The 27,885-nt window shown below is 56.3% G+C and overlaps 1 protein-coding gene and 1 non-coding gene across 2 annotated transcripts; one reads left to right on the forward strand and one right to left on the reverse strand.

The window, feature by feature from the left end:
* On the reverse strand, positions 1–27,814 carry Clptm1 (CLPTM1 regulator of GABA type A receptor forward trafficking). Its single transcript, XM_026403780.2, has 14 exons — positions 27,727–27,814; positions 21,685–21,797; positions 12,299–12,422; positions 11,226–11,384; positions 9,757–9,874; positions 5,626–5,711; positions 4,821–4,941; positions 4,104–4,348; positions 3,446–3,539; positions 1,872–2,062; positions 1,539–1,634; positions 1,122–1,257; positions 481–648; positions 1–364 (listed from the first exon to the last, which is right to left on the reverse strand). Exons 1-14 carry the CDS (start codon positions 27,796–27,798, stop codon positions 84–86), a joined length of 2,004 nt encoding a protein of 667 aa, XP_026259565.1. The 5' UTR covers positions 27,799–27,814; the 3' UTR covers positions 1–83.
* Trnag-ccc (transfer RNA glycine (anticodon CCC)) lies at positions 20,628–20,703 on the forward strand. Its single transcript has one exon. It is a non-coding gene; the product is annotated as a tRNA-Gly (tRNA).
* Positions 27,815–27,885: the final 71 nt, after the last annotated feature.

The raw sequence follows: 27,885 nt of genomic DNA on the forward strand, positions 1-27,885 counted from the left end.
GGCGACAGGAAGGGGTGGCAGGGGCCAGGTTGGCAGGGATGGTGGTCGCCAGGAACCGGAGTGGACGAGGAGGACCAGTAGGGCTAATCCTTTTTCTTGTCCTCTGCTGGCTTTGGAGGGGCGTCCTGGGGCTCAGTGGCGGGGCTGGCCCCCAGACTGGGCTGGGTGGGCAGGGACGCGGGGGCCTCCTCCCTGGCAGCGGTGGCTGTGGGGGCTGATGGTGCGAGGGCCCCTGCTGCCGTGGGGGCCTCGGCCACGAGGGCAGCGGCTGCGGGGTCCTCGCCGCTCATGCCAAACTCATTCACGCGGGTGGGGTCGACGCGGTAGATCCACCGTTGGTAGAGGTAGATGAAGAAGACCACGTCTGCGGACGGCAGCGGGGACAGGGTCCTCAGGCCTGGGCTCGCCCACATGCCAGCCCCAGCCCAGGGCCATCACCCCCCCCCCCCCCGGGGCCTGGGCCCCGTCCCCAGGCCTCACCGTCCCGTAGGCAGCCGATCCGGTACATGACGGGCATCTTGATGACAAAGGCGAACAGGTCATCGATGAAGGTGTTCAGGGCCTTGTAGGTGAGCATGCGCCACGGCAGGTGGGCCACGGACTTGAGCTTGTAGTTGATAAAGAGCTGGGGTGTCATGGTGATGAAGCCTGTGAGAGCGGAGGGCACCCTGAGTGTGGGGACGCGGGTGCTCCTGGCCTTGGCGTGCTCCCCGGCCCCGGCGTCCAGCCCCAAGGGCCTCCTCACCATCCACAACCCCGCCGCATCCCGCCTTGGGGCATCTGCATGTCCTCTGCCTCTGCCGTGAGATCTGTGTGGTCCCCTCCCTGGCACTGTTTAGCCCCGCTTTGGACACCATCCCGAGAGGGGCCTCCCCAGTTCCCTCTAAGTGGCACCCGCGGTCTGCCATCCTCACCACAAATGGGGCCAGGGCGCCCCTAGGCCCCCACATCCCACCTCTCTACCCTGGGTACCACTCTGTGGGAAGGTCTGCCTCCCCTAATGGTGGCCAAGCCTGGGGAGAGCAGGCCGAACCGACTCGATCCCCACTGTGTTCTGGTACTGCCTAGAGGGGGCCTGGGACTGTCCACCAGCAAGGCCCTGCCCTGTCGGCAGGGCTCACCAAAGGTCAGCAGGAAGCCGTAGAGCATGCTCAGCACCCAGGAGTACCAGCCCTTGTGCTCCAGGTACAGGAGGCTGTAGACGGCGTAGCAGCCCAGGAGCGGGAAGAGGATCCATGACAGGTACCGGAAGGCCATCTGTGGGGTCACAGGCAGGGCTGTGGCTGGCTCTTAGGGCCCCACCTAGCACCCTTGTTCCCAGCCCACACCTGGCCTGGCAAGTTGGGCTGGGGGAAATTCCAGGTAGCCCTGGGAACTCTGGACTTGGCCAGGAAGTAGATACGGCAGGCAGGGGACACAGGGTGTGGCATAGGCCCTAAAGTGTGGGCTCAGCAGCTGGCAGGCTGATGGCTCAGTCCCCGCTCCTCAGGAGTGTAGCTGCTTGGATACTGTTCCCTGGGGCTGCAGGGGACACTCACGTCGTCGTACACCTTGGTAGAGGACTCGATGTACGTGGACTTGTCTTTGAAGGTCGGGCAGGGGAAGATCCCCGCCACCCTGTGCTCCCGGTCCAGCTGCACACAGGAAAGAAGTGGTGTCAGTGGTGGCCCTGGCCCCTGCGGCCCCCAAGCCAGAACCAGACCATGCCCTCCCCACCGTTCCCAGTTCCCCTGGCCGACGTATGACCCAAAAAAATCCCCTGGTGTGAAAATCCCCTCGTCCTGGAGTGCAGCAGCGTCGGGAAAGCCCCAGAGGCCAGCTCCAGGCCCAGGCTGGGAGGAGGCCCCCGCCCCTGACCGGCCCCGACGTACCCGGACGTCCATGACCTTGGTGATCTTCCACAGGTCGATGAGAACCCCGATGAAGACGCTGACCTGGACCACAAAGTTGGTCTCGTTGTCCAGGATGTAGAGGAGGACCACGAAGGACTGGAAAACGCCGAAGAACACGGAGCGCACGGACAGGCCCTCCAGGGACTGCCGGCTGTTCCAGAACTGGATATCTGCGAGCCGAGGAGGGGCGTGAGGGCCCTCCGCGGGCAGGCGAGCACTGCGCTCCCCCAGGAAGGGCCTCTCTGCACTGGTGGCCTCCACGCCACGAGCAGGCAGGACCTCTGAGGTCCTCATGCAGAACAGGAGCACCCAGTGCCCCCCCGGGTGCTGACCCTCGTCTGATGGTGAGACAGATGCTCATTGTGCACCATGCTGGGGGTCACAGCCAGGTGGGGTGGAGCCTGGACAGATGCTGGCCTGCCACACTTCGGCCCACCCTGCCTCCCGGGATAGGAAGGTCTGGGGCACAGGCTTGGGGACCTCCTCCAGCTCCCCTCTTGCTAAACCATGAAGGAAATGGACTGTGGACACCCTTGGGCTCTAGTCTCCAACCTGGGGGACTCAGGTCAACCACACCCCTCTGAGCCCAGCCAGGCTGACAGGGTGACAGGAGGGCCACACCACAGCCTGGCTCACAGCAGCAAGGCCAGGCCGCAGTCACACAGGGCCCACTGGCACTCGGGGCTGTGGACCTGGCCCACTTTCTCAGCCCACCACACCAACCCTCAGGCCCACTGGTAAGAATGGTGGGGAGACGAGTTCTGGTGGGAGGGGTGGCTGAGTCCCTCTGGGGCGGAAGGCGACTGCTCCACTCCCGCAGGGACCAAGGGGAGCGCCCACACCTCCATGAGCTTCCTCCCTGTTCTGGACGGGAAAAGCCCAGCAGACCCGCCCAGGGTGGGCAGAGGGTTTGGTGAGGCAGTGTCTAGTGAAGCTCATGTGACAGCTAACCAGGTCCCCATGGAGGTCACATCAGGGACTGCAGTGGGACACTACATTCTTCTGGACAGTAGGTGCAGGCACCCCCTCCTCCTGGGGACCCTGGCCTCGAGGGTAAAACGGGCCGGAGCTGTGGGTGACGTTGGCAAATGGCCTAAGCTCTGAACTCTGCCTCCTCTGTTGTACCTGAGGGGCGAGGACAGCCTCCTCAGGGCCAGCATGGTCGTCCTCAGAACTCGGCCTTCAGGGGACTCCTGCCTTCCCGCCAGGAGGGCGGGGGGCTGGCGGGAGGCAGCCTGCCAGGCAGACTGGGAGCTGCTCTGGGGCTTCCCTGCTCTAGGCCTTGGAGTTCCCCGGCCTGTTCCTGCTGGTGCCATCCTGGCCTCGGCCTGAGCAGCAGGTCCAACCCCTCCCTCAGCTGGTGGGTGGGAGTTTCTGGGTTGGGACTTTTGGGGTCACTGTCCCTCCCCAGCTCACCAGGCTTCTGGAAACTAGAGCTGAGAGATCCCAGGTAGGGGGAGGTATGGAGAGGAAAGGGCACCCCGATTCCCTGCCCTGCGCCCTCCCATCCCCAGGCCCCACAGGCTCTCAGAGCCCTGGGGTCCCACACCTACCGTTCTTGAAGGCCAGGAACTCAAAGACACTGTGGACGATGGACACAATGATGGTGAGCGCCAGCAGGTAGGGGTTGGTCTCCAGGAGGGCAACCTGGGGGAAGGGCCATGAGCACTGCCCGCTCCTGCTCAGAGCTGCCCTCCTACCCCAGGGCACCCAGACAGGCCCCGCTGACAACCCCCAGGCCTGCCCCTGGGGCCTTCCAGAGAGGAAGAGCCAGCACCAGCCAGGACAGCTGGTCAGAGAAGGACCCACGGGGACGAAGGCATGATACAGAGACGGGAGAAGACACAGGGAGAGGCAGAGACAGGGAGAGAGGTGGGGCAAGGGACACGGAGGGACAGCGAGGAACAGAAACCCAATGGCAACCACAGCCCCAGGCACACAGAGCCTAGTTTCAATGTCACGCAGCCAGGCTGACAGATGGCCACGGGAAGGCACTTAGGGCAGTGATGTGAAGTCAGGGTGGGGCGGATCCAGATCCAGAGGGCCCGGCCCAGTGATGGGCTGACAGAGCCAGCGGCAGGGGCCCAGGCCAGCCAGGGCCCTGCAGGAAGGGTCCAGGCGGTTTGAACTGGGGGCAGGAGAGGCTGCAGGGAGTCCCCAGCCCACGGGCCACTTCCCCTTGGCCTCTGCAGCCAGGAGGAGCCAGCTCACCTTCACCGAGTCCTGCTCCTCGTCTGACTGCTCGTACAGCTCGTCGCCCAGGAAGTTCCAGGGCGACTTGGTGCTCTGGGCCGCGTAGAGCTGCCAGCGCCAGAGCGACAGTGGGCAGAAGGAGACGCGCAGCGGCAGGCTGGCCAGGCTCTCGTTGATGGGGTAGTAGTCCTTCTGCAGGTTCCAGTAGTCGTTGAAGTAGATGATGGGGTAGTAGTCCCCGCTGACCGCGTCGAACTTCACGTCTGGGGGCACAGGGCGGGGCACTGCTCAGCCAGCTGGGGACAGGGACCCAGGATGGCCCCTCTGACAAACACTGGAGGCCAGGGGGCATTTCTGGGCTGTGTGAGAGCCCCTGACCTCAGCAGAGGGGCCTGGGTGGAAGGTCGCAGCCAGGCGCCCCAGGGTGACCCCGTGTCCTGGGCTTTACGGAAATCAGTCAGTACTGCCTCAGCTGCCAAAGCCGGCAGCAGGGGCATTCTTTGAAAATGCTTGTGAGGGTGAAACCTGCTGCAGACGGATTGGCACCCGGCAGCTGGTCACCAGTGGTAGCTGGTCCTGGGTCACCAGGGGCGTGGGAGTGAGAGGAGAGCAGAGGCAAGACAGGGCTGGGAGTCCAGGGAGGGCAAGGACTTAGGAAGGTCTCCCGGGGTGAGGCAGGAAATGCCCTCGAGCACCCTCCCAGGCCTCTGCAGGCTGCCGCTGGGCTGGGCTTACACTGGTCCAGCGGGGGCGGCACGCTGCCCTTCACCCACGGCGTGTGGTCGTCCACGATGTTGATGGTGATGTTGGGGTGCCAGTGGGAAATCACCTCCACGGGCCCGTAGTCCTCGGCCCTCTGCGGGGAGATGGGGACGGCAGTGGGCTCGGGGCAGCACAGGGGCTGGTGGCAGCCACTCCACACACCTCCTCCTAAACACCCGACTGTCACGAAGGCTGGATCTCCACAACCACAGCCAGGGGCAGAGGACTCGCCCTGGCCCCCCCAAGGCCAGTCTTCAGACCCCGGAGATCCTCTTCCCCGGGAACAGAAAAGTGAAGCCCACAGAGGTAGGGGCAAGGCCCTGCCTTAAGGTGGAGGCTCCACAGGCTCCTGAGTGGCATCCCTCCTCCTCCTAGGACCACCCAGGAGGCAAGGCTCCCGTCCTGTGGGTCCCCCTGCTGCCCAGCCCACCAGGACCTGCAGCCCCCAGCTCCCGCTGGCCGCATCCCGGGCCTCTCCTCTGCGCCAGCAGCCTGGGTGTGAGTCCCGCCCCACCGCTGCTTGGCTGAGACTTAGGCACGTGGCCCCATGTGAAATGGAACTGGTGCAGGACCCCCTCACAGAGCCAGCGAGAGGCGTACCGGTAGACCTCCCCACTCCACCTGACTCCCGACCCCTCTCCAGGTAAGGAAAGGGAGGCGGAGGGAGGTGTGGTGGACCAGCGCATCCCAGCTCAGGGGAGCCGTGAGCCATGGGGCTGCCAGCTGGGGGTGACCAACCCAGCTGGTCCCTGTGACGCCCACAGCCCCACTCAGTTACCTTGATCATTTCTGGGTCGGCTTCCGTCTCTCCCGTCAGCAGGTTTTTGGTTTTCTGAAATCGCCTGCGCTTATATTTGTTGATCACTGTGGGTGGCGGGGGAGGGGAAAGATGGGGACGTGAGACCTCGGGCACCTGCATGTCCAGAGGCCAGGCCTCTGCTCACCCAGCGGAGGATGCCACTGCCTGCACCACACATCCGATGGTCCTCTGGCCTCTCCACCCACCTGGCCAGCCCAGGGCCCCCTCCTGGATGACAGGGCTTGCCTTCTCACTGGCCTCTCAGAGGCCACGCCCCCTGACCTCTGTCGGGGGAGTGATGGGTGGGCAGCACCCTGAGCTGACCTCCGTCACCCCTGCCTGGGCCTCTGGATGGCTGCTCCATCTCCCTGTGACCGTCCCCTGTGGTCTTCATGGGTGGCCCCTTCTCAGCCTGCAAGTCCTAGGTTAACTGTCCCATCCTCTCAGCGACTCCCCTGAGCACACTTCCCCTCCTAGCTGTTTCCATCACAGCCCTCGGCGACGCAAGCCCACGGCCCCTCTGTCCCACCCAAGCCCACGCAGCAGTCGGGCTGATTTCAAACACCGATGCGCACACCGCAGGCTGGGATGGCCGCGCACGCGGTTATGACAAGGCAAGCTGCAGACGGAGCCCGGACAAGGCCTGGAGCTCCAACATGAGAGGCGTCCTGGGGCCGTGACACCCCAGCCAGGGCCGCCCCCACTCCTCTCACGAAGGCCCCAGGCTCTGTGAGCCCTGCCCTGGGCACTGCCAGGACTCGCTGGGAAGGGGGGCGCTCGCTCGTGCCCGTTGCCCCACTCCTGGTCAAGAGGGCATCTTCTTATTCCCTTTCATGGGGAAGAAGAGCTGCCTGTGACCTTCTCCTGCTGTGACCTTCTGCGTCCTGCCCGCAGCCAGGGAGGGAGGGGAGCTGGTCAAGGGAGCTGGCCACGAGGGCTCCGGAGACAGCCCTGGATCTGACTCCTGCAAGCTAAGGGATGCCGGGTCGAGTCCCTCCCTGGGCTCTGGAAAGGAGGACCAGGCCCGCTGTCGCTAACACGAACGCCACCGTCTCTCCTAACCAGCTCATCTGAAGCTGGGCCTGGGCTGTGCACCTGCAGGTCCAGTGTTTGGAGGGCCGAGGCAGGAGAGTCACTGGAGCCCAGGAGATCAGGACCAGCCTGGGAAACACTGGGAGACCCCATCTCAAAAAAGAAGGAAAAGAGAAAGGAAGGAAGAAAGGAAGGAAGGAAGAGAGAGAGAATTAACTAATTTGAGACCTGGCCCCATGTCCCAGGAGAGCAGTGGGCACTGAGGGTGGGCATCCTAGAGAAGGAACTCTAGAAGGACATGCCCTGCGCGGTCTTCACCTGGGAGAGGCGGCCAGGGAGGGAGGGGGCGGTGCCGGACGGGAGCATGGAGAGGGCCCGGCTCTAACAGGAGATGGGCCCGGCTGCCACGGGGAGCAAAGAGCCTCCTGTTCTCCAGATTTACCTTCTAGAACTACATCACCCAGCGTGGGGTCCCCGGCCCATGCAACCACCTGAGCACTGAAAGCACGCCTGGTCAGCGGGAGGCGGGCTGTGAGCATGGCGTGCTCTTGGCCTCACGTTCGTTCCCACACTGATTCCACGTGGAAATGACAGGTGCCACTGAGCTCAACCTTGTTGCCATTAACATAAATCCCCTGGTTTCATTTGCCCCTTTACTGCTGGCTCTTTTCCAGGAGGAACTGCAAGCCTCTGGCTCACACTGCACCTCCCCACACAGGGCTACTCTGGACCCGGATGCTGGCCTTTGGGGAACGAAAGGGGCTTTTTTGATCACATCCTCATTCTTCACCCTGTGGCAAAGGTAGCTAAGTCCAAGTCCTTCCATGTCCCTTCTCTGAGGGGTCCCAGCACAGACTGGGGCTGGGGGTGGCCTGGGTGGCCTTAGTTGGCTTTCAGTCTACTGGCTGCAGCGCCTTCTTTACAGACATTTTGACATCTGTCACACTGCCCATGAGCAACCTCACTGCGCAAGCCACACCCCCCCCAAGTCAAAACCCCAGCAAACACAGGCACAGACAGCTCACCAGGATGATCAGGTGAGCAGCAAGCGAAGGTAGCAGGACCACCTGGGCTACATGCAGAGCAACCTCTGAGGTGTCACACAATTTGACCCTGACACATCCACGGGACCACCCTGGTAGGTCACAGCCTCTCAGGCCACCTTTCCCACCTCTTCCCAGCTCCTTCTCAGGGAAGCTGGCCGGCAGCTGACCGCGCTCCCAGGCACACTGGCTTAGAACGTGTCTGGCAAACTCCAGGGGACTTTTCCAAGTCAGTTTTGGGGACTGACATGAGCTCACCGACTTTCTTTTACAGAATGACCATCCTTCAGGATCTTTTTTTAACAAAGGGAACAGGGAAGGCCTGACGCATATGAAAACCATGACATCTGTCACAGTGCTACCCAAAACTGCCAGGTGGGTCTGACCAAGCCCACAGGGACGCTGGGAATAGTGCTCAATAAAATAAAAGCTCCAGGGAGTAAATAAAACCCAAGGTAGGGGAACGGGGGGTGGGGTTTCAGAAGAGCCATTCTCCAGAGCTGCTGAAACCCAGGACAGTGAGGTTTCTCTGGGTGCCGACAGGAGACCATGGACTCAAGGAAGTAGCCCAAAAAGCCAGGTAAAGACAATTATTAGCTTCCTGGAAAATGTGAAGTTAGGCAGAAAGGAATTTAAAAAAAGGCGACTCACTGAATGGCTCAGACACGAATAACAGTCACATAGTCAAAAATGTTTAAGAAAAGTGCTGGGGCTGCAGCCCAGGGGTACAGCACCTCTGGGTTCAATCCTCAGGACCAACAACAAAAAAAGAAACCCCAGTATTAACTTGTCAGTGGGAGCCCTGGGGTGAAGGAGGAGGATAAAGAGCTCAGTGGATCTCTACTGAGGCTGGCTGTGGTGGCCAGGAGGAGGAGAAGGGGCGGACGGGAGCCTGGGCTTGGCGCACCTGACATAGTATTTGTTTTTTTTCTTTTAGTTCTCGGCGGGCACAATATCTCTGTTTGTATGTGGTGCTGAGGATCGAACCCAGGCCGCACGCATGCCAGGCGAGCGCACTACCGCTTGAGCCACATCCCCAGCCCCCTGACATAGTATTTGAATTTTAAACCATATATGTGCAATAGAAGATCTAAAAAAATAGTCAACCAGATGCGCTGAGTGGAGAGAAATAAAAGTGGTTTCCATACAGGCTGTGTCAGAAGTCACGAACAGCCAGGTGCAGTGGCCCACATCTGTAATCCCAGAACTCGGGAGGCTGAGGCAGGAGGATCACAAGTTTGACACCAGCCTGGGCAACTCAGCAAGACCCTGTCTAAAACTGAAAAAAGGGCTGGGGATGTGGCTCTGTGGCTGGGCTCAATCCCTGCACACACACAAAAGAGGCCGCAAGCATCCAGCTCTGCCCAGGATCAGTTGATGGTGCCCCGAGGTTTGTCCACCCAATCAAGATTCTCCCAGAGCGTGCCTAGCACTGCCCGGGCCACCAGGCCGCATGAAAGTAGGGGGACAGTCCTTGAAACAGAAGGCCCCTCACCATGCCTTCCTCAGGGACGAGCTGGGCTCAGACCTTACTGCAGGACCCAAATGACCAGGCCACCTGGGAGCCAGGCACCGTTCCACAAAACGCACAGAGACTCCCCCAAAGGCAGTGTGCGCCCCCAGCACCCGCACACAGAGGCTGCACCGCCACAAACAACGAAAAAGATGCCATTCCCATGCCAAGCCCTGCCCCACTCCCCTGCCGTGTACCCTGCTCTGTCCACAGGGCACCTGAGCATCAGCTTCACCAGCCCAGGCCGTGCGCGAGTCACCCGCCACCCCTGGCACACTCTCTTCCTCCTGAAGTCCCCGCCTCCACCTGCTCTTCCCAGCCCACTCCTCTGTGGTCTGGGTGCTGAGGCCACAGGGTGCGTGAGGGGCGGTGGTGTGAGTTCGTCTGTCGGCCCGGCCTCCCTAGGCATGGGCCGCAGCTTGCCCTTCCTGACCTGGGATTCACTGTCTGCCACTCCAGCCTGGGCCCCAGGAGGCCGGGGCCCCTTATGGCGCGTCCTGGCTGTCAGGAGCGACTACTTACTCCGGGACATGTGGACCGTGGCGAGCCGGCGGTACAGGGCCTTCTGCCGGGGGTCGGGGTGGAAGCCGCTCTTGGTGAAGTAGACGTGGATGTAGATGGAGCCATTCTGCTGCACGCTCTGGAAGACAGACGGCAAGCTGGGCGGGCCACTGGGCAGAAGGAGCACGGAAGCCCTGCCAGTCACCTCTCCCAGAAGCTGCTGTCCCTACTTCTCCAGCCGTTTACAAGGGCCCGGCTGAGGCAAGAGGACCCAAGTTTGAGAACAGCTCAGCAACTTAGCGAGACCCTGCCTCAAAGAACAATTCAGGAAAGGGCTGGGATGTAGTGGGGCGGTAGAGGGCCCCGGCTCCATCCCCAGGTCCACACCAAAATTAAAAAAAGCATACGGGGACGAGTGGGTGGACCAGAACCCAGGGTGCAGGCGCCTGGGACCACCGCACGACACACTGTCCCCTCCACGTTCTTTGTCCTGCCTCCCACTGCCCAGCTCCGCCAAAGCCTTTCTCAGGCTAACCCTCCCTGTCTGTGGGAAGGGGCTGCTCCCGCTAGATACAGACGAGGAAACCAAGGCTGAGGGGCCACAGGCTGCCTGAGGCTCAGAGTGGAGGGCCCCGGGCAGCTCTGAGCAGAGCTGGGACTCACTCGGCACCAGGTCCTGCCTGTGAAGTCCATCCCTGACTGCACCCCGAAACTTTGAAGGAGGGAACACCCAAGTCCATGGAAGTAGCTCTCGCCAGTGGCTGGCCAGTCCCCAGCCTCCTCTCGGCCTTGGGGTGGGGGCTGGGCTTGGTATCCTAAGACAGACTGCGTCCACATCCTCCAGCCACACAGACAGGGCAGAGGCGCCCCACACTCCTGGAGGCTGAGAAGGCCTGCTGAGAAGAGGCCGAGGCTCAAACCAGGGAGGCTCCTCGCTGCTTCACAGTCGCTGAGCCTGTGCTTGGTGCCCTGCTGGGCTACGATGACAGGGACACAGACGTGACTGAACTGGCTGCAGACTTAACCCTCATAGGGCTCAAACATTACGAGGGAGAAAGATCTGTCCCCAAACAGGAAGGCCCAGCGTGGACAGGGAAAGATGGGAAGTCCTGCCGGCTACGAGGACCCAGAGAGGGAGTGTGACCAAGCCCGAGTGGCAGGAGGGCTTCCTGGAAGAGGCTCGATTTGAACCTGAGCTGCCAGTGTCCAGAGACGGAGACCCCAAGTTTGGATTTCTCACAAGCTACGTGACCCTGGAGAAGTCGCCACACTTCTCTGTACCCCAGTTTCCCTGCCTGTCAAATGGGGACAGCAATAGTTGCTCCCTCATAGGGTGAGTGCTTGGTCAACATTATTCTGAAACTGGGCTCAGGCCAATCGCACACCAATTCCACCCCACCCAGCTCCTCGGGAGGCAGAGGAAGCCCAGGGACTTCAGGGCTGGACCTGCCGGAGGCATCCCCAATGGGGCCCGGGCCACGAGCACCCACCTGCGGGATGTCAAGCTCGGCGAAGTGCTCGTAGCAGCCGTCGGCGTTCTCGCCGCTAGTCCAGTCTCCGTACACGAGGTCGTGCTGCTCCCAGAACAGGGCCGATGTGGCGTTGAAGTCTGTAAAGTGCTCGTGCTCCGAGATGTACACGTGCAAGTTCTGGAGAGAGGGAAGAGTGCAGAGCGCAGAGCCTCTGAAGGCTGACCCATGAAGAGCAGGGAAAGAGCTGGGGGCAGGGGCCGGCACGCCGACACAGGTTTGCCTGTCCTACTCTGAGTCTGACATCCATAAGCACAAAGCACCTCAGGCTGGCAGGAGCCAGGTGTGGTGGGGCATGCCTGAACCAGGAGGCTGAGGCAGGAGGATCACAAGTTCGACCAGCCTCAGCACCTTAGTGTGACCCTGTCTCAAAACAAAAAATATAGCTCAATGGTAAAGCACCCTGATTCAAACAGCAGTGCAAAGCAAAGGAAAGGAAAGGAAGGGAAGGGAAGGGAGGGGAAGGGAAGGGAAGAAATGTAAGAGGCAGGACCTCCCTGGATAAGCCCTCCTCCACTGGCCCCCCTTCACCTGCAGGCCCCAGGGCTAGTGACTTGGGAGTGGGCAGGCTCTGGGGAACACCCTCCTTGCCCAGGCCACCTTAGTCTCCTGCAGTCCCAAGGGCCTACTCAGGAACAGCTCTGCAGGGGTCACCTCCCACCAGAACCCTAGGAAGCTGCCTGGGAGCTGCCTGGTACCGGCCCTCCGTCCCCGTCCCTCCCTGCTCCCCTGCGCGCCTCCCATCACAACTCTAAGGGCTGGACAGACTTCTGGAATCCCAGCTAACGCCCTGCTGGGACAGTTTTTAAATAACTGAGTGAAGTCTTTGGCGCCCCGCCTCAACATCAACCACACAAAACAAAATGCCCAAGGAGCTCACCATTTCCTTCCACGTGGCCCAGGTTGCACCCGCTGGTGGCCCAGGCCCGGCCCCTGCCTGCTCACAAGCCAGCGGTGGCCAGGGTCTGCTCCCTCCCGACAGCCCGGCACTGTCACTCCTCCACCACCCACACCACCTCCCACCCAGCAGTTACCATTAAAGTGTCTTTGGGGAACAGGTTGCGGCTGGCGACGCGTGGGGCTCCCCCGGGGCCCGTCTGGTCCTGAGGGGCCGGCCCTCGGCGGAACCAGCTGCTGATGGCCCAGATGACGAAGATCCTGAGGAGGAAGCACACGGGCTGAGCCACCGGCCTGCCCCCAGCAACCCAGCGCCTCGCTGGGCACCTGCGTTCCGGGGTCTGGCTAGCGGCTGTGACCAAGTGGGGGAGGGTCCCCAAAAAGTCAGTGAGGCAGCTGAGGTGGCAAGAGGACCCTAAATGAGGTATGGAGATAGGCCCAGGTGCCCGTGGGTGCTGGGGGCCCGGCACTGCCTGGCTCCACATGGGGCCACCCTGACTCCCCCAGGGGCTCTGGGCAGTCGCGTGGCCTCACGAGCTCCCACACCTGAGAAGCACCGCCCCAACCCCCGGGTCCCTGCGTGAGAGAACCCTAAGAATGTGGAGTCCCAATATTTCAGGGACACAAAACCTTACAAGAAGGAACATTTTCAAACTTCAAATCAACTGGAAACTGGGTGAGTCCTCATTTTTAGCCACAAGGTGAGGTCTTTCAGACCCACTCCAGAGGGAGCTGGGCTGTGTGGCTCAGTGGTGGAGCCTTGCCTAGCACAGGGGAGGCCCTGGTTTCACCCTCAGCCCCACACAAAAAATATATTAATTAATTAAAGGCAATGTGTCCACCTACGACTAATATACAAAGATAAATAAAAACAAAGATATTGTGTCTGTCCATCTACAACTAGAAAAAAAAACTTAAAAAATAAAATAAAAAATAAAAAGGAAAAATCAATTAATATACTAAGAATATATCGACACATTTAATATTTGTTAATTACAAATGTTGAAAAAATGAGAATACATTTGGCCCTTGGTATCTGCAGGTTTTGCAGCCATAGCCAACCAAGCTCAGATAAAAAATATTCATATTCAGGGGAAAAAAAACCGGCCAGGCACGGTGGTGCCTGCCTGCAGTGCCAGTTCTTCAGGAGGCCGAAGCAGGAGGATCCCTGGAGCCCAGGAGCTCCAGGCCAACCTGGGCAACACAGCGAGACCCTGTCTTCCTAAAAAAACAAAGAGGCTGGGTGCAGTGGCGCACACCTGTAATCCCAGCGGCTCAGGAGGCTGAGGCAAGAGGAATGCAAGTTCAAAGCCAGCCTCAGCAACTTGGTGAGACCCTGTCTTTAAATAAAATATAAAATGGGCTGGGGATGTGGCTCAGTGTGTGCGTGTTTGAGAGAGTGTGTGTGTGAGAGAGAGAGAAACAGAGAGACAGACACTAGGGACTGAGCCCAGGGGTGCTCTACCACTGAGCCATATCCCCAGCCTCCTTTATAAATTTGAGACAGGGTCTCGCTGAATTGCCGAGGCTGGCCTCAAACTTGCCATCTTCTTGCCTCAGCCTCCCAGCGGCTGGGATTAAAGGCACGTGCCACTGTCCAGCTGAGAAGCCTGGATTTTGAGCTGGGGTGCAGCTCGGTGGGAGCACCCACCTGTTATGCACAAGGCCCTGGGCTCCATCCCCAGCACCACAAAAACAAAAGCTTGTAAAGTGGAAAAGGAGCAGGTGCTCCGCTGGCAGGGCGGGCTGCCCCCGGCTGAGCTCGGTCAGGCGCAGGGACTTGCCTCTGCCTGCAGAAGCCATGAGGCCCAGGGGTCTGGGGTCTCAGGGGCCGTGGCCCAGCTCAGCCACCTGCTGCCTCCCCAAAAAGTCCCTGAGGCACACGGCTGGCATTCTCTGGGGACCCAACCGCCTGCATGAGAAGTTCCCATTTTAGTAAATACTCCCAGGAACATTTGGGAGCCAAGACACCCACAGGCAGCTCCATCCTGCCTAGTGAGGAGCCCGTGGAGGTCCCCAGCCCTCTGGGCTCCTGGGTCCCAGAAGGAAAGTCCGCTGAATAAAAGCAGGCGGGCTGGGGCTCCATTCCCTGGTTCTCTGGAGAACACGTGTCATGGTCTTCGGGGCCTTTGTGGAAGGCTCATAGACACGGTCCTCTGCTCACGGCGCCAGGCCTACAGGGCCTGGACCCTCCTGGCACTTTTTTTTTTTTTTGAGAGAGAGAGAGAATTTTTAATATTTATTTTTTAGTTCTCGGCGGACACAGCATCTTTGTTGGTATGTGGTGCTGAGGATGGAACCCGGGCCGCACGCATGCCAGGCGAGCGCGCTACCGCTGAGCCACATCCCCAGCCCCACACTTTTCAATTTTCCTGAGTAAGCAAATAAAACAGACTTTAAGTCCTCCCTCACTCCCTCCCACCCAAACTACCCCCCTACAGCCACCAGTTCAGAAAAACTGTAAATATGATTTCTTTCCCTTTTTTCTCATTACTAGGAATTGAACCCTGGGTCTCAGCAGGCTTAGGCCAGTGCTCCGCCACTGAGCCACATCCCGAGCACCCTTTGTATTTTACTCTGAGATGGGTGCTCTAGAGTGGTCCAGGTTGGCCTCAAACCTGTGATCCTTCTGCCTCAGGCTCCTGAGTCTCTGGGATTACAGGTGTGCATCACCATACTCAGCTGGAAACTTGTAAATGTATAAAAAGACATAAATTAAAACTCCTAGGGGCTGGGGATGTGGCTCAAGCGGTAGCGCGCTCGCCTGGCATACGTGCGGCCCGGGTTCGATCCTCAGCACCACATACCAACAGAGATGTTGTGTCCGCCGAGAACTGAAAAATAAATATTAAAATTCTCTCTCTCTCTCTCTCTCTCCTCTCTCACTCTCTCTTTAAAAAAAAAAAAAAAAAAAAAAAAACTCCTAGCTGGCCAGGTACAAGGTGCTCGGCAACTCCGCAAGACCCGGTCTCTAAATAAAATACAAAATGGGCTGGGGAGGTGGCTCAGTTCAATTCCCGGTACCAAAAAAACAAAAAACCTCCTAGCTGGACGCCGGAATGCACGCCTGTAATCCCAGTGACTCTAGAGGCCGAGGCAGGAGGATCATAAGTTCAAAGCCAGTCTCAGCCACCTAGTAAGTCCTTGTTTCAAAATATAAACAAACAGGGCTGGGATGTAGCTCTGTGGTGAAGCACCCCTGAGTTCAATCCCTGAGTGATGGAGAGGGAAAAAACAAACCAAACCAAACCCTCCATCTCCCCACTCCTTTATACACCCAGTGCTGGCCATCTCCACCCCAGCTACCACGGGTCTAGTTTGAGGACAAGCTCAAATGCACACATGCCACCCGTCCCCAGGGCCTAGTTCACATAATCTCCCTAAAGCTGTGAGGAGTTCACGGGACCCTGAAAATAAACCCTGAACCTCAATTTAAAAACTCCAACACAGATGGGAGGATGACAAGTTTGAGGCCAGCCTAGAAAACGTAGTGAGACCTGTCTGAAAATAAAATAAAAAAGTACTCAAAGGTAGAGTGTGTGCCTAAGGTGTGAAGGCCCTGGCTTCCATTCCCAGCACTGGGGGGGGGGGGGGTGCAGACAGGCAGGGGCAGCGGCGGTGGTGCATGCCTTTAATCCCAGTTACTTGGGACGCTCATAAATTCAAGGCCAGCCTGGGGCTACCCATTGAGACCCTAAATCAAAATTGAAAATAAAAAGCACTGCCAGATGTGGTGGAGCACACCTGTAATCCCAGCAACTCAGGAGGCTGAGGCAGGAAGACTACAAGTTTGAGGCCAGCCTCAGCAACTTTGAAAGACCCTCAGCAACTTAACAAGACCCTGTCTCAAAATAAATAATAAGAAGTGCTGGGGCGGTTAGGTGGCCCTGGGTTTACCTCTGAACCAAAAAAAAAAAACACACCTTAAAAGTTGACTCCAGGGCTGGGGATGTGGCTCAAGCAGTAACACGCTCACCTAGCACGCTTGAGCCCCTGGGTTCGAGTCTCAGCACCACATAAGAGTAAAATAAAGATACCGTGTCCACCTTAAAAACAAAGATGACTCCAGACAAAATGGTCTGTGTGCACCCACCCAGCTGACAGCGGCGCGGCTGGTTCTCAGGGAGGAAATGAGCCTGCGGTGAGTCTGTATTAGAGTCTTTCATCGGCGGCAAGCTCCCTTCTGTACTGATGCAGAAAGATTCCTCAGATACCTTGCTAATGAGAAAACACCAAGGAGAGGCCAGTGTGTGACACAGCCGGCTTCTTCTATAAAAATGAGGGGAAGGACACAAGTAATCTATGCAGAGCTGCTGGGCCGTGAAAAATGAGTGACACAGAATAAGATCCTAAATCCTTACATGGCCATGGGGAAGGGAGGGGGAAGGAGCTCAGGTGGAGAAGCCTGGGGCGCCAGCGGCAGGAGCGTGCCCAGGCTTAGGGGCTGAACACCCAGAAGAGAGTTCTTCCTGCACAGCTCCCGGTAGCCCGTGGGACTCCAAGGATTGACCCAGGAGTGCTCCACCACTGAGCCCCTGCCCCAGCCCTTTTTATTTTCAGACAGGGTCTTGCTAAGTTGCTGAGACTGGCTTTGAACTTGCCTTCCTCCTGAGCCACCGGGATTACAGGATGTGCCACCATGCCTGGCTATATGACTCTCTTGGAGGACACCAGGCAGATGACTCTGTCCCAAGGCAGAATGTGATTGACAACTGTGTCAGATTTTGTGGGTTATTTTTTAGTTGTACATGGACACAGTATATTTTGTTTAATTATTTTTTTGTGGTGCTAAGGATCGAACTCAGGGCTCACACATGCTAGGCGAGCGCTCTGCCGCTGAGCCCCAGCCCCAGCCCATAATGAAAGCAATGAAAAGCAATGTCACACTGGTGACATGGATTCTCATAGAATCCATTTGATGACCCTTGGTCAGCACTCCCATCTGTGAGGTGGAAACTGAGGCACAGGAAAGGTGATCACCTGAGCAGGTGCCACAGCTGAGAGGTGACAGAGCCGTACTGAGGCCAGCTCTCCCAAGCGATCGGAGACACCCCTGCCCCCAACCTTCTCTGCCCCAAATGATGTTAGCTGATTCGCTATTTTGGACAAGTGGGTTGCTCATAATTTTTCTTAAACAAGTTTGTCTTTGAGCATCCTAATGTGAGCCGCTTAGGGCCAATTACTAGGTATGTGCTCACCAGATGGCCACCAACCAATAGCCCCGCCTCTTCTTTAGTGTTGGCCCTCCAGAGCTGCAGGTTTCACTTACATGAAATCAACCAACCGCAGATAGAAAGCATTCAAAAAGAAAAACTGCTTCTGAACATGTATAAACCTTTTTCACCTCATTATTCCCTGAACAGTACAGTGTAACACCTGTTTACGCAGCGCGTGCACTGTGTTAGGCATTACAAGAGATCTAGGGATGACTGAGAGTAAAGGGGAAAGCGCCGCACACCTGGGATCCCAGTGACTAGGGAGGACGGCAAGTTCAAAAGCCAGCCTCAGGAACTTGGCGAAGCCCTTGTCAATTTAGTGAGACTCTGGCTCTAAATAAGATATTTTTTAAAAGGGTTGGAGATGAGGCTCGGTAAAGCATCCTTGGGTTCCATTCCTTTCTCTCCCCTCCAAAATGGTGAAGTAAATGGGAGCCTGTGAGCAGGGTGTACGCAGACTCCACATGGCTTCATAGGACTTGGGAAATGCACAACTGAGCTAAGCTCAGGCCCCTCATTTTCCTTTATACTCTTCTATGTTGTCTAAATTGTTTTATTTTATATAATAAGTACATACAATTTACAAATTTAGAGGAAATCTAATAAATTACAGATCTGCCCAACAATCTATGGACGGATCCCTGCCCCCACAGAATCACCCTCCTTTCACTTTAGGAACAGAATCACTGCTTTTCAGCAAGGTGCTTGGGTCCCCAGAATAAAGACTACATTTCCCAGCCTTCCCTGTGGCCGGCCCTGGTGATGTGCAGACATTCTAGCTAAGGGGATGGCGGGCACACCTGTAATGCCAGCGACTCAGGAGGCTAAGGCCAGAGGATCCCAAGTTTGAGGCCAGCCAGGCAACTTTGTGAAACCCTGTCTCAAATAATAAACATAAACAGTGTTGGGGATGTGGCTCAGTAGTAGAGTGCTCCTGAAGGAAAGGAAGAAAACAAAACTTACACCTTTCTGCTGTGAAACTCCTCACAGTTGAAAGAGGACAGATGACTGCCTAACTGTATGGCCTGGTCTTTTGACCATTTTACTGAAGTACCTCTCCAAAAAGAAGAGAACAAAGAAACGTCCATTTTACAGATGGGTAAATAAGGGCACAGAACAAAAAAAGGGCCTGTCATAGATGTAGACAGACAGGGACAAAACCAAGTGTCAGATATACCACCCCATTCCACGTATTATCCCCCCAAGACTTCAGGCAACTAGACACTGAGGGCACAACCCTGAGTCCCACTGTTGGAAGGAACATGAGAATCCATACGCAAGAAGATACCATCGCCTGTCACAGGAAAACAAAGGCTGACCATTCATCAGAGCTAACCAAAGCAGTAAAAGTCAGGGACAGGGGGCTGGGGCTGGGGCTGGGGCTGAGCAGTAGAGCACTTGCCAAGCACACGTGAGGTCCTGGGTTTGATCCTCAGCACCCATAAGAATAAATAAATAAAACAAAGGTATTGTGCCCAACTACAACTAAAAAGTTTTAAAAAAAGTCACAGGGACAGAAGTAGACATGGTGGTACACGCCTGTAATCCAGAGGACCGCAAGGTCAAGGCCAGTCTCAACAATTCAGCAAGACCTTTGGCAACTTAACAACACCCTGTCTCAAAATTTAAAAATTGGGGGTGTGGCTCAGTGGTAAAGCGTCCCTGGGTTCAATCTCTAGGGCCAAAAAAAGAGAGACAGACAAGCACGCGCACACACACATAGAAAGTATACAAATGTCAGAAGGCAGTGAGAAGACAAAGTGGGGAGTCTGTATTTAGTGGGTTTCAGTTTGGGAAGGTGAACAGCGTGACAGGCATGCATCAGGGTGAATGTACTTTTGCATCTGGTTGGGGTCTGGGGTACAACTGGGCACTCTATCACTGACATACACCCCAGTCTTTTTGTTTTTTATTTATTTTTATTTTGGGGGTACTAGGGATTGAACCCAGGGATACTTTACCACTGAGCTACAACCCTAGTCCATTTTATTTTTTATTCTGTAACAGAGTCTCGCTAAGTTGCCCAGACTGGCTTTGAACTTGTGATCCTCCTGCCTCAGCCTCCCAAGTCACGGGGATTACAGGAGTGCGCCATCTCACCTGGCAATGTGAATATACTTAATACCACAGGAGATTACACTTAGAAAGGCTTAAAATAGCTGGACATGATGGTGCACCCCCGTAATCCCAGGAACTCTTGACGGCGTAGGCAGGGTAGCCAGTTTGAGGCCAGCAATTTAGCAAGACCCTGTCTCGAATTAAAAAATTAAAAGGACTGGGGCTGGGGTTGTGGCTCAGTGGTAAAGTGCTCACCTAACATGTGCGAGGCGCTGGCTTCAATCCTCAGCACCACATACAAATAAATAAAATAAAGGTACTGTGTCCAACTACAACTAAAAAATAAAGATATATATATTAAAAAAAAAAAAAGGGGACTGGGGATGTGGCTCAGCGGTAGCGCGCTCGCCTGGCATGCGTGCGGCCCGGGTTCGATCCTCAGCACCACATACCAACAAAGATGTTGTGTCCGCCGAGAACTAAAAAATAAATATTAAAAAAAAAAAAAAAAAAAAAAGGATTTGGGATGTATCTCAATGGTAAAGTGTCTCTGGGTTTAATTCCTGGTCTCCCCACCACCCTTGCAAAGAATATATATATATATAGTTAAAATGGTCAATTTTTGTCTTCTGTTGTACTTGTGGGGATTGAAGGCAGGATTCTGAGCACACTAGGCAAGTGGTCTATCACTAAGCAATACACCCAACCTTAAAATAGTAAATTTTCTCTGTAGAGGTTACAGACTGAGTTGTGTTCCCCAAAATTCTTGTGTTGAAGGAGTAACTCTTAGTACCTCAGTGACTATGTTTAGAGATGGCAATAATAATAATCATCATCAATAGGCAATTGAGCAGTAGACATGTGCTTAGTATGCATGAGGCCCTGGGTTTGACCCTCAGCACAATGAATAAAGCCTTTTAAATAAGCAAGGCCAGGCACAGCTACTGGAACTGCAGCTACTTGGGAGGCCAAAGCAGGGGGGTCATAAATTTGAAAGCTGCTCTCATTAAGCTTAGTGAGACCCTGTGGCAAAACAAAAAATAAAAAGGGTTAGGACAGTGACAGAGCACCCCTGAATTCAATCCCCAGTACCCCAAAACAGAATAAAATTGAAATTAAGATGTCACTCAGGTTACATGAGGTCCTAATCCACCATGACTGGATTCCTTATAAGAGATTAGGACCTGGGGGGGGGGGTATAGCTCAGTTCGTAGAGTTTGTGCCTCCCATGCACAAGGCCCTGGGTTCAACCCCCAGCACTGCCCCCAAAAAAGAGAGAGAGATTAGGGGGGCTGGGGATGTGGCTCAAGTGGTAGCGCGCTCGCCTGGCATGCGTGAGGCCCTGGGTTCGATCCTCAGCACCACATACCAACAAAGATGTTGTGTCCGCCGAGAACTAAAAAATAAATATTTAAAAAAAAAAGAGAGAGAGAGAAAGAGAGATTAGGACCCAGAACAAAAAAAGAAGAGGGCTGGGGCCGTGGCTCAGCAGTGGCGAGCGCAGGCTGCCGTGTGCACCCCAGCACTGCGGAAAAATGACCTTCGATCACACGGAAAGTGAACCTCCGGGCCGAGGCTGGGGCTCAGGGGCAGAGCGCCCGCCTGGCGCGTGTGAGGTACAGGGTTCGATCCTCAGCACCACATAAAAATAAATAAATAAAATAAAAGTATTGTGTCCATCTACAACTAAGAAATATTAAAAAAAAAAAAGGCACCCTCTCCCAGTGGCAACGAGCATCCCCCGCAGGTGAGCCCTCCTTTCTTCCTTCCGCTTTGCTTTTTTTCTTTTCTGGGGAGTGGGGAGGGGGGCACTGGCAACTGAACATGGGGGCACTTTACTCCTAGACCAGTCTTTATTTTTCATTTTGAGGTGGGGTCTCACTAAGTTGCTCAGGGTCTCACGAGTTGCTGAGGCTGGATTTGAACGTGCAACCTTCCTGCCTCAGCCTCCCAAACCACTGGGATTACAGGCCTATGTACACCACTGCACCCAGTTTTCTTTTTTTAATGGCACCAGGGCTTGGCCCCAGAGCGTTACACGTGCTAGGCAAGTGCTCCACACTGTACTCTTTATTTTGAGACTGGGTTTTGCTAAGTTGCCCAAGCTGGACTCGAATTTGTGACCCTCCTGCCTCAGCCTGCCAAGTTACGGGGACTCCCGTAAGGGTCAGGTTCAACCCGGCACCTGACCCTTATGCTTTCCTTATTTGAAGTTCTCCAGTGAACAAACCCAATCCCCAGCTGCTTACCTGAACAGCACGCCTTTGATGACCTGCCAGGCATTGGGTGCTGGCTGGGGTGGTGGGTTCTGGGGTTGGGTGTCCGCCGGCGGGTCCCTCCCAATGCTGCCATTGCTGGTCACCTGTGGGGGACACACACCAGAGTTAGGAGAGGGAACGGGACATGAGACAGGGCTATTTTAGGCACCACCACCCAACAAGGCCCAGGAGGGCCGGGCACAGAGAAGGCTGGACCAACAGCCAGAGAGTGGTTAAATGAAAGCCCCGGGCAGGGAGCTGGGTTTTCTTCTCTCAGGAGGAAAATACTCCCTGAGTGCCTCCTCTGTGCTGGGGACACAGTGGTGACCCAGACAGCCCTGTGCTGACCTCCTGGGGATCTATAACCCAGGGGAGACAGACCTATCTCGAGACAGTGGTGACCCAGAGCAGACAGGGCTGGGATGCAGGAGCCCAGAAAGGACACCTGAGCCAGGCCAGGGCTCAGGGAGCTGAGACTGAAACTGCAGCAACTGGGAGGCGCAGGAGGCGGGGGCAGGGTCAGGGCAGGTGCAGAGACAGAGGTAAGAGCAGCCGTGTGAGGCCCGGGGCCATGTGAGGCTGGGGGCCGCCACTACTCCCTGAGGCTGCAGCCAGGACACAGGAGGCGTCTACTGGAGACAAGACAAGGGGTCTGTGACAGGGGCCAGACCGCAAGGCTTCGGTTTGTCTGAAAGGCCTTTCTCTGGGCAAATAGTTCCTGAAGCCTCCTGAGCCCAGTCCTGCCCTCCAGGGGCTGCGGTCCAGAGGTGACACGGGGGACTAGGTTGAGCGGGAGCCATGCAGGGAGGTGGGCGCCCTGAACACGCACAGAGCCCGGGCGGGCTCCAAACCGCTCCAGAGGTTAAGCTACTGGTCTGGGTCACTCTGGAAGGACGAAGACGACAGCAGGAGGCCACAAGAGTCCTCACTGAAACAATGTTCAGAATCGGAAAACCCCTAAGGAGCGCGTGTGGGAGTCTGAGCAGGAACCCTGCTGGCTTCCCCACCCCGTCCCTGTCCCCGGGCCAGCAGCCCCTCGCCCATCAGGAGACAGAACCAGAGCTGCGGGCCAGTCTGCTCAGGAGTACTGACCGGCACAGGGCCAGCACCAGGTGGAGCACGAGAACAGCCGACAAGTACATGGCACCTGCTGCCCCCAAAGGACCCGCCCTCCCTTTCCCGAGGCCCTGCTGCCTGGCCCGCCCCACCAGGGCCCACTCTTTTGCAGTGTCTTTCTGTCCACTTCGCCTGGCAGACAGCACAGGCCTGGGGAACAGGGCGAAGGCTGGGGCTGGCGCGTTACAGGTGTTTGTTGTCACCTCCCTTCCCCATCACCAGAAGACGCTCTTTCCTGCCGTTTCCCAAAGCACAGCTCAACACTGAAGTCAGAAGTGGGGCTCCAGGGCCAGACACAGCTGTGGTCCTGGTCCCCCAGTTCTTGGCTACGACACCTTGGAAGGACATGTCACTTTGCCTCCCTGACCTGAGGGCCAGGTTATAAAAATGCTGGTACTAATCGGAGAGAAGAGCTTTCCCTGAAGACACCGCTCCCTGCACACCTTCTGAGCCCCAGGCCCTGTGCCTGGGGGGGGACCACGGAGGTCTCAGCCTAGACCCAGGGACCAGAGGGAAGACAGGCAGGCCTGGAAAACCGGAAGATGCTCTGCAGAAACAAGACGGGAGAGTGACAGCCACCGGGGCAGGGTAGGTAGGGCGCAGGGTGGCCTGGGTGATCAGCGAGGACCCGAGGAGCTACCTTTGACATTTGTGTCAGACCCTCAGGCGGAGACAGGGAGCCCCACAGGGAGCCCCACAGGGAGCCCCAGGACGGGTACTCTCTCATGAGGGATGAGTATGGGTGAGGGGCTGGATGCGGTGGCACACTTCTGTAATTCCAGAGGACTAAAAGTTCAAGGCCAGTGCTGGAACATAGTGAGACCCTGACTCAAAGCAAAGAAGGCTGGGCCCAGGTGAGATGGTGCACACCTGTAATCCCAGAGGCTTGGGAGGCTGAGGCAGGAGGATTGCCAGTGCAAAGCCAGCCTCAGCCACTCAGCAAGACCCTAGAAGACCCTGTCTCTAAATAAAATATAAAAAAGTGCTGGGGATGTGGCTCAGTGCCCCTGGGTTCGATCCCTGGTACCAAAGACGGGGGGGGGGGGGGGGGTGTAGTGAGGAGATGGGGGAGCTTTTGAAGGAGATGAAGTCCAGTTGGTCCCACATTAGTGGGTTCTGCATCCAAGGATTCCACCTGTTGTGGATGGAAAATATCCAGGTGGGGGGATTTGCATCTGCACTTTTACTTTTTCTTATTACCATTCACCCTAAAGAATACAGTAAAGCTTTGTTTTTTTTTTTGTTTTTTGGTACTGGGGATTAACCCAGGGGCACTTTAAAACCGAGCCACATCCTCAGTCCTTTTTAATTTTCATTTTAAGACAGGGTGTTGCCATCTTGCTGAGGCTGGCCTTGACACATCCTCCAGCCTCAGCCTCCAGAGTTGCTGGGTTCCAGGCCTTGCTCCTGTTCTGTTTACATAGTATTTACATTGTATTAGTATTGTGAGTCCTCCAGAAATGACCTCCGTGTAGGTTGTATGCAAATATCAGAGCATTTTACATAAAGGCCTGGAGCAGCCCAGGCTGGGGGGAAGGGGAGTCCTGGGACTAGTTCCTGTGGATTCTGAGGAAGGACTGATTCTCAGGCCAGATGTGAGGTTCTCCACTGCACAAGTGTGCTAAAGGCCACTCTGCCTCCACCAACACAGACAAGTTCACAGTGACTCCTCTTTCTCAAAGAGTAAAGGCCAAGTCTTCCCGGTGGCCTAGCAAAGTAAGTGCCCGCTCCTCCCTCTCCAGAGGCGCAGCCAGCTGCTGGCTCTTCCTATACCACACCAAGCTGCTCACCCCAAGGCCTTTGCAGACACTGTTCCATTTAGCTGAAAAGCTTTTCCCTCAGTGTTTTTGTGACTCCCTCCCACACCTCCTTTAGGTCTTTAGTCAAGTGTCACCTCCTCAGAGAAGCCTTCCTGGACCACCTCTTTAAACTGCAGCCAGTCAGGCATAACAGTTTATGCTTGTGATCACAGTAACATGGGAAGCTGAGGCAGGAGGATCGCAAGTTCAAAGCCTTAGCAACTTAACAAGGCCCTGTCTCAAAAATTTAAAAAAAAAAGGACAGGGATGTGGCTCAGTGGGAGAATGCCCCTGTGTTCAATCCCCAGTACAAAAAAAAAAAAAAAAAAAGATTTTAATAACTCAGGAGGCTGAGGCAGGATGGCAGCAAGTTTGAGGCCAGCCTCAGCACCCTGGTGAGACCCTGTGTCCACAAACAAACAAACCAAAATAATAATAATAGTAATAAAGAAAGAAAGGAAAGGAAAAGGAAGGACGGGGCTGCTGGCCTGGGTTCAATCTCCAGAACCAAAAACACTAGCTGCAGCTCTCCCTCCCACCACCCCTCACTGCGCGTCCCCACCACAGCTTCACTTCTGTCCACGGCACTTGCTGCCACCTAGGACGCTGTGTGTTCTTCTTATTTATCTTGTTACTACTCGTCCCTGTTCATACTTCCCTCCTCCCCAGCCTCTGGGGGAGCAGGGCTTCCAGGAGGGCAGGGCCTGTTTGTCCACAGCTGTGTCCCCGGCAGGCAGTGCTGATTCCACCGTATCAGCTGAAGGACTCAACGGTGGCGCTGTGGGCTCTAGGCCTGAGCTCCTGGCTGAGAAGAGCAAGTTGGCTGGCGCACACATCTGGGCGAGGGTCTGCCCACTCTGGGGCTGTGGTAGGCCCCCAAGTTGGTGGACGGCGGCGGGGACAGTGAACATATCAAGTGACTAAGACAGAGCGCCCACTCTTGGGCCTGCATGTCCCAATCTCACACACAACACCTGGGAACATCCCCAAGGGCCCAGGAAGCAGCTGCTGCTGCTGGCAGGACGGGAAGAAGCCGGGCTCACGCTCTGGGGAACCTCACCCTCAGCCCAGCTTCTGGTTCAAGACCCATTAATTCCACAAACCCTGAGCATCTCCTCATGCCTGGCCCTAAGCAGAGCAGTGCTAGGGACACAATGGTGACCAAGATAGTCCTGGCTCTGCCCTCCTAGGGCTCCCACCTCAGTGGAATACACACACCCACACCTGTTCCCAGACAGGGGCAATCCAGAGTGGGCAGCCTGGACAGGGGACCCCAGAGGGGGCACTTGACCCAGTCTGAGAGGATCAGAGAGAGCATTCTAGGGGAGAAGACATCTGAGATCTGGAGGATTAGTAAAGATCACCCAAGTGAAGAGGGAGAAACATGGAAAGGCTGTGAGGAAAGAGATCTGGGCACACGACTGGAACTGGGGAGTTCCACAGTGGCTCGCCCTCCTCTAGTCTAGTGGTTGTCAAGCAAGAGGGATTCTGCCCCCCTCCCAGGGGGCAGTCACAACATTAAGAGACATTTTTGGTTGTCACAAACAGGGAGGGGTGTGTATGCTATTGACATCTAGTGTAGAGCCCACAGATGTTGCTGAACATCCTCAGGTTCATGGGGCAGCTCCCCACAACAAAGACTGTTCCATCTAAAATTTCAATAGCACCAGACTTGAGAAATCCTAGTTTAATATAAATAAGAGTCAGATCATGCAAGGCCTCAAATCTGCTTAAAAAAAAATTGTACTTTTTCCTAAAGGCCAAGCATTGACAACTTTCAAGTAGAGATGGACAAGAGAAGATCTAGGTTTCTGGAAGTTCAGGACAACCTGAGCTATGGTCTCTGCAGCCACCCCCACCCATGAGAGGAGGAAAGACCTCCTTTCTGAAACACTGGGAAGCTCCTGAAGACAGGGCCTATGTTTTCATTCCAACAGGAACTTCACCATTTCCTGAGCTGCCAAGCCCTGAAATGCTGAAAAGATCCAGTTCAGATGGGCTGGGCTCTATCCCCAAATTTCCTCCTGGCATCCTCCCCAGGTGATATTATTTGTCCTCCTTTGGGCTCCCTGAGTCCCTGACCCAGACTTCTGTCACCACCCGTCATCCAAGATCATAACTCTTTGTTTATGGCAGTCTCCTCTCCCACTCCCCAGACAGCAGGAACATGGCTGGAGTCATCTTTGTGGCCCATCACAGGACTAGCCCTCCGGTCCACGACCTCCACTAATCACTGGAGAAACGAAGGCCCAAAGAAAGAAAGGAACTTGCCCAAGGTCACAGAGACAGTCAGCCTCATTCTCCCCTCCCAACCTGCACTTTTCTCCCCTGAGCTGCCTCCCACATGTCAGTGACATCCAGTGGGTGGGACGACAGCACCTTGCTGTCACTCCATCCATTCCCCAGATGCCTGAATGGTGGCTGCCTACCTGGTATGCTCTACAGCCTCAGTTTAGTTTAGGCAACAATGGGTCAGCAGTCGTCTATACTTGGACCCATTCCCCCACAGGGTCAGTTTATGCTAAAAGCATCCCCATGCCAGTCCAGACACCCTGGACCAGGTTCCACATGGAATGGATGCCAAACTTAACCTGGGTGACCTTCTCCAAGCGCCTTAGTCTCGCTGTTTCTCGGATTCCTTCTGTAAAATGGGTCTACTGGCTTCCACAGCCTGTGCCCTTACCCACAATAATCACCTGATTTCCCCAGAGCTAGAAAACTTCCAATTACCCACTGCCCACATGTCAGGCACTGCGGGCGAGACCCAGGCAGTCAGACCACTCTAGGAATGGTCTTGGAGCCTGGAATCGCAGAGTCAAGAACCTAGGGCTCCTGGGAACAAGCCTGCGCCCCACCGCGCCACGATCTCCCCGGGCGGAATGAAGAAGCTAGTGGGAGTCCGGCACGAGCGTGCAGGGGACCGGGCGCGCAACAGGGCCCCGTTCCCGCCACTGTCCGGCCTCCCGGGCGGCCGGGCCCCGCCTGGGCCCGATATTCAAGGTCCCTCTAGCCAAGGAGCCCCCAATGCACCAGATTTTGCGAAGAGAGGCAGGACACGCCCCGTGGGAGGCCCCCCGGCTGGGGAAGAGCCCCCTCAGGCCCCTCTCGGCCTCCGTACCTGACCGGAGCTGCCTCCCCCGGCCGCCACTACGGCGCTGCCGGCCCCGTCCGCCTCCTGCGCCGCCGCCATCTTCCCGCTCCGGGTCCCCGCCCCCGCCGCCAGCCCCGCCCCGTCCCCGACGGCACCAGCTCAATCGCGCGAGATTTCACAATTTGC

This window comes from Urocitellus parryii, chromosome 15 (assembly GCF_045843805.1).
Source record: "Urocitellus parryii isolate mUroPar1 chromosome 15, mUroPar1.hap1, whole genome shotgun sequence".
Taxonomy (NCBI): Eukaryota; Metazoa; Chordata; class Mammalia; order Rodentia; family Sciuridae; genus Urocitellus; species Urocitellus parryii.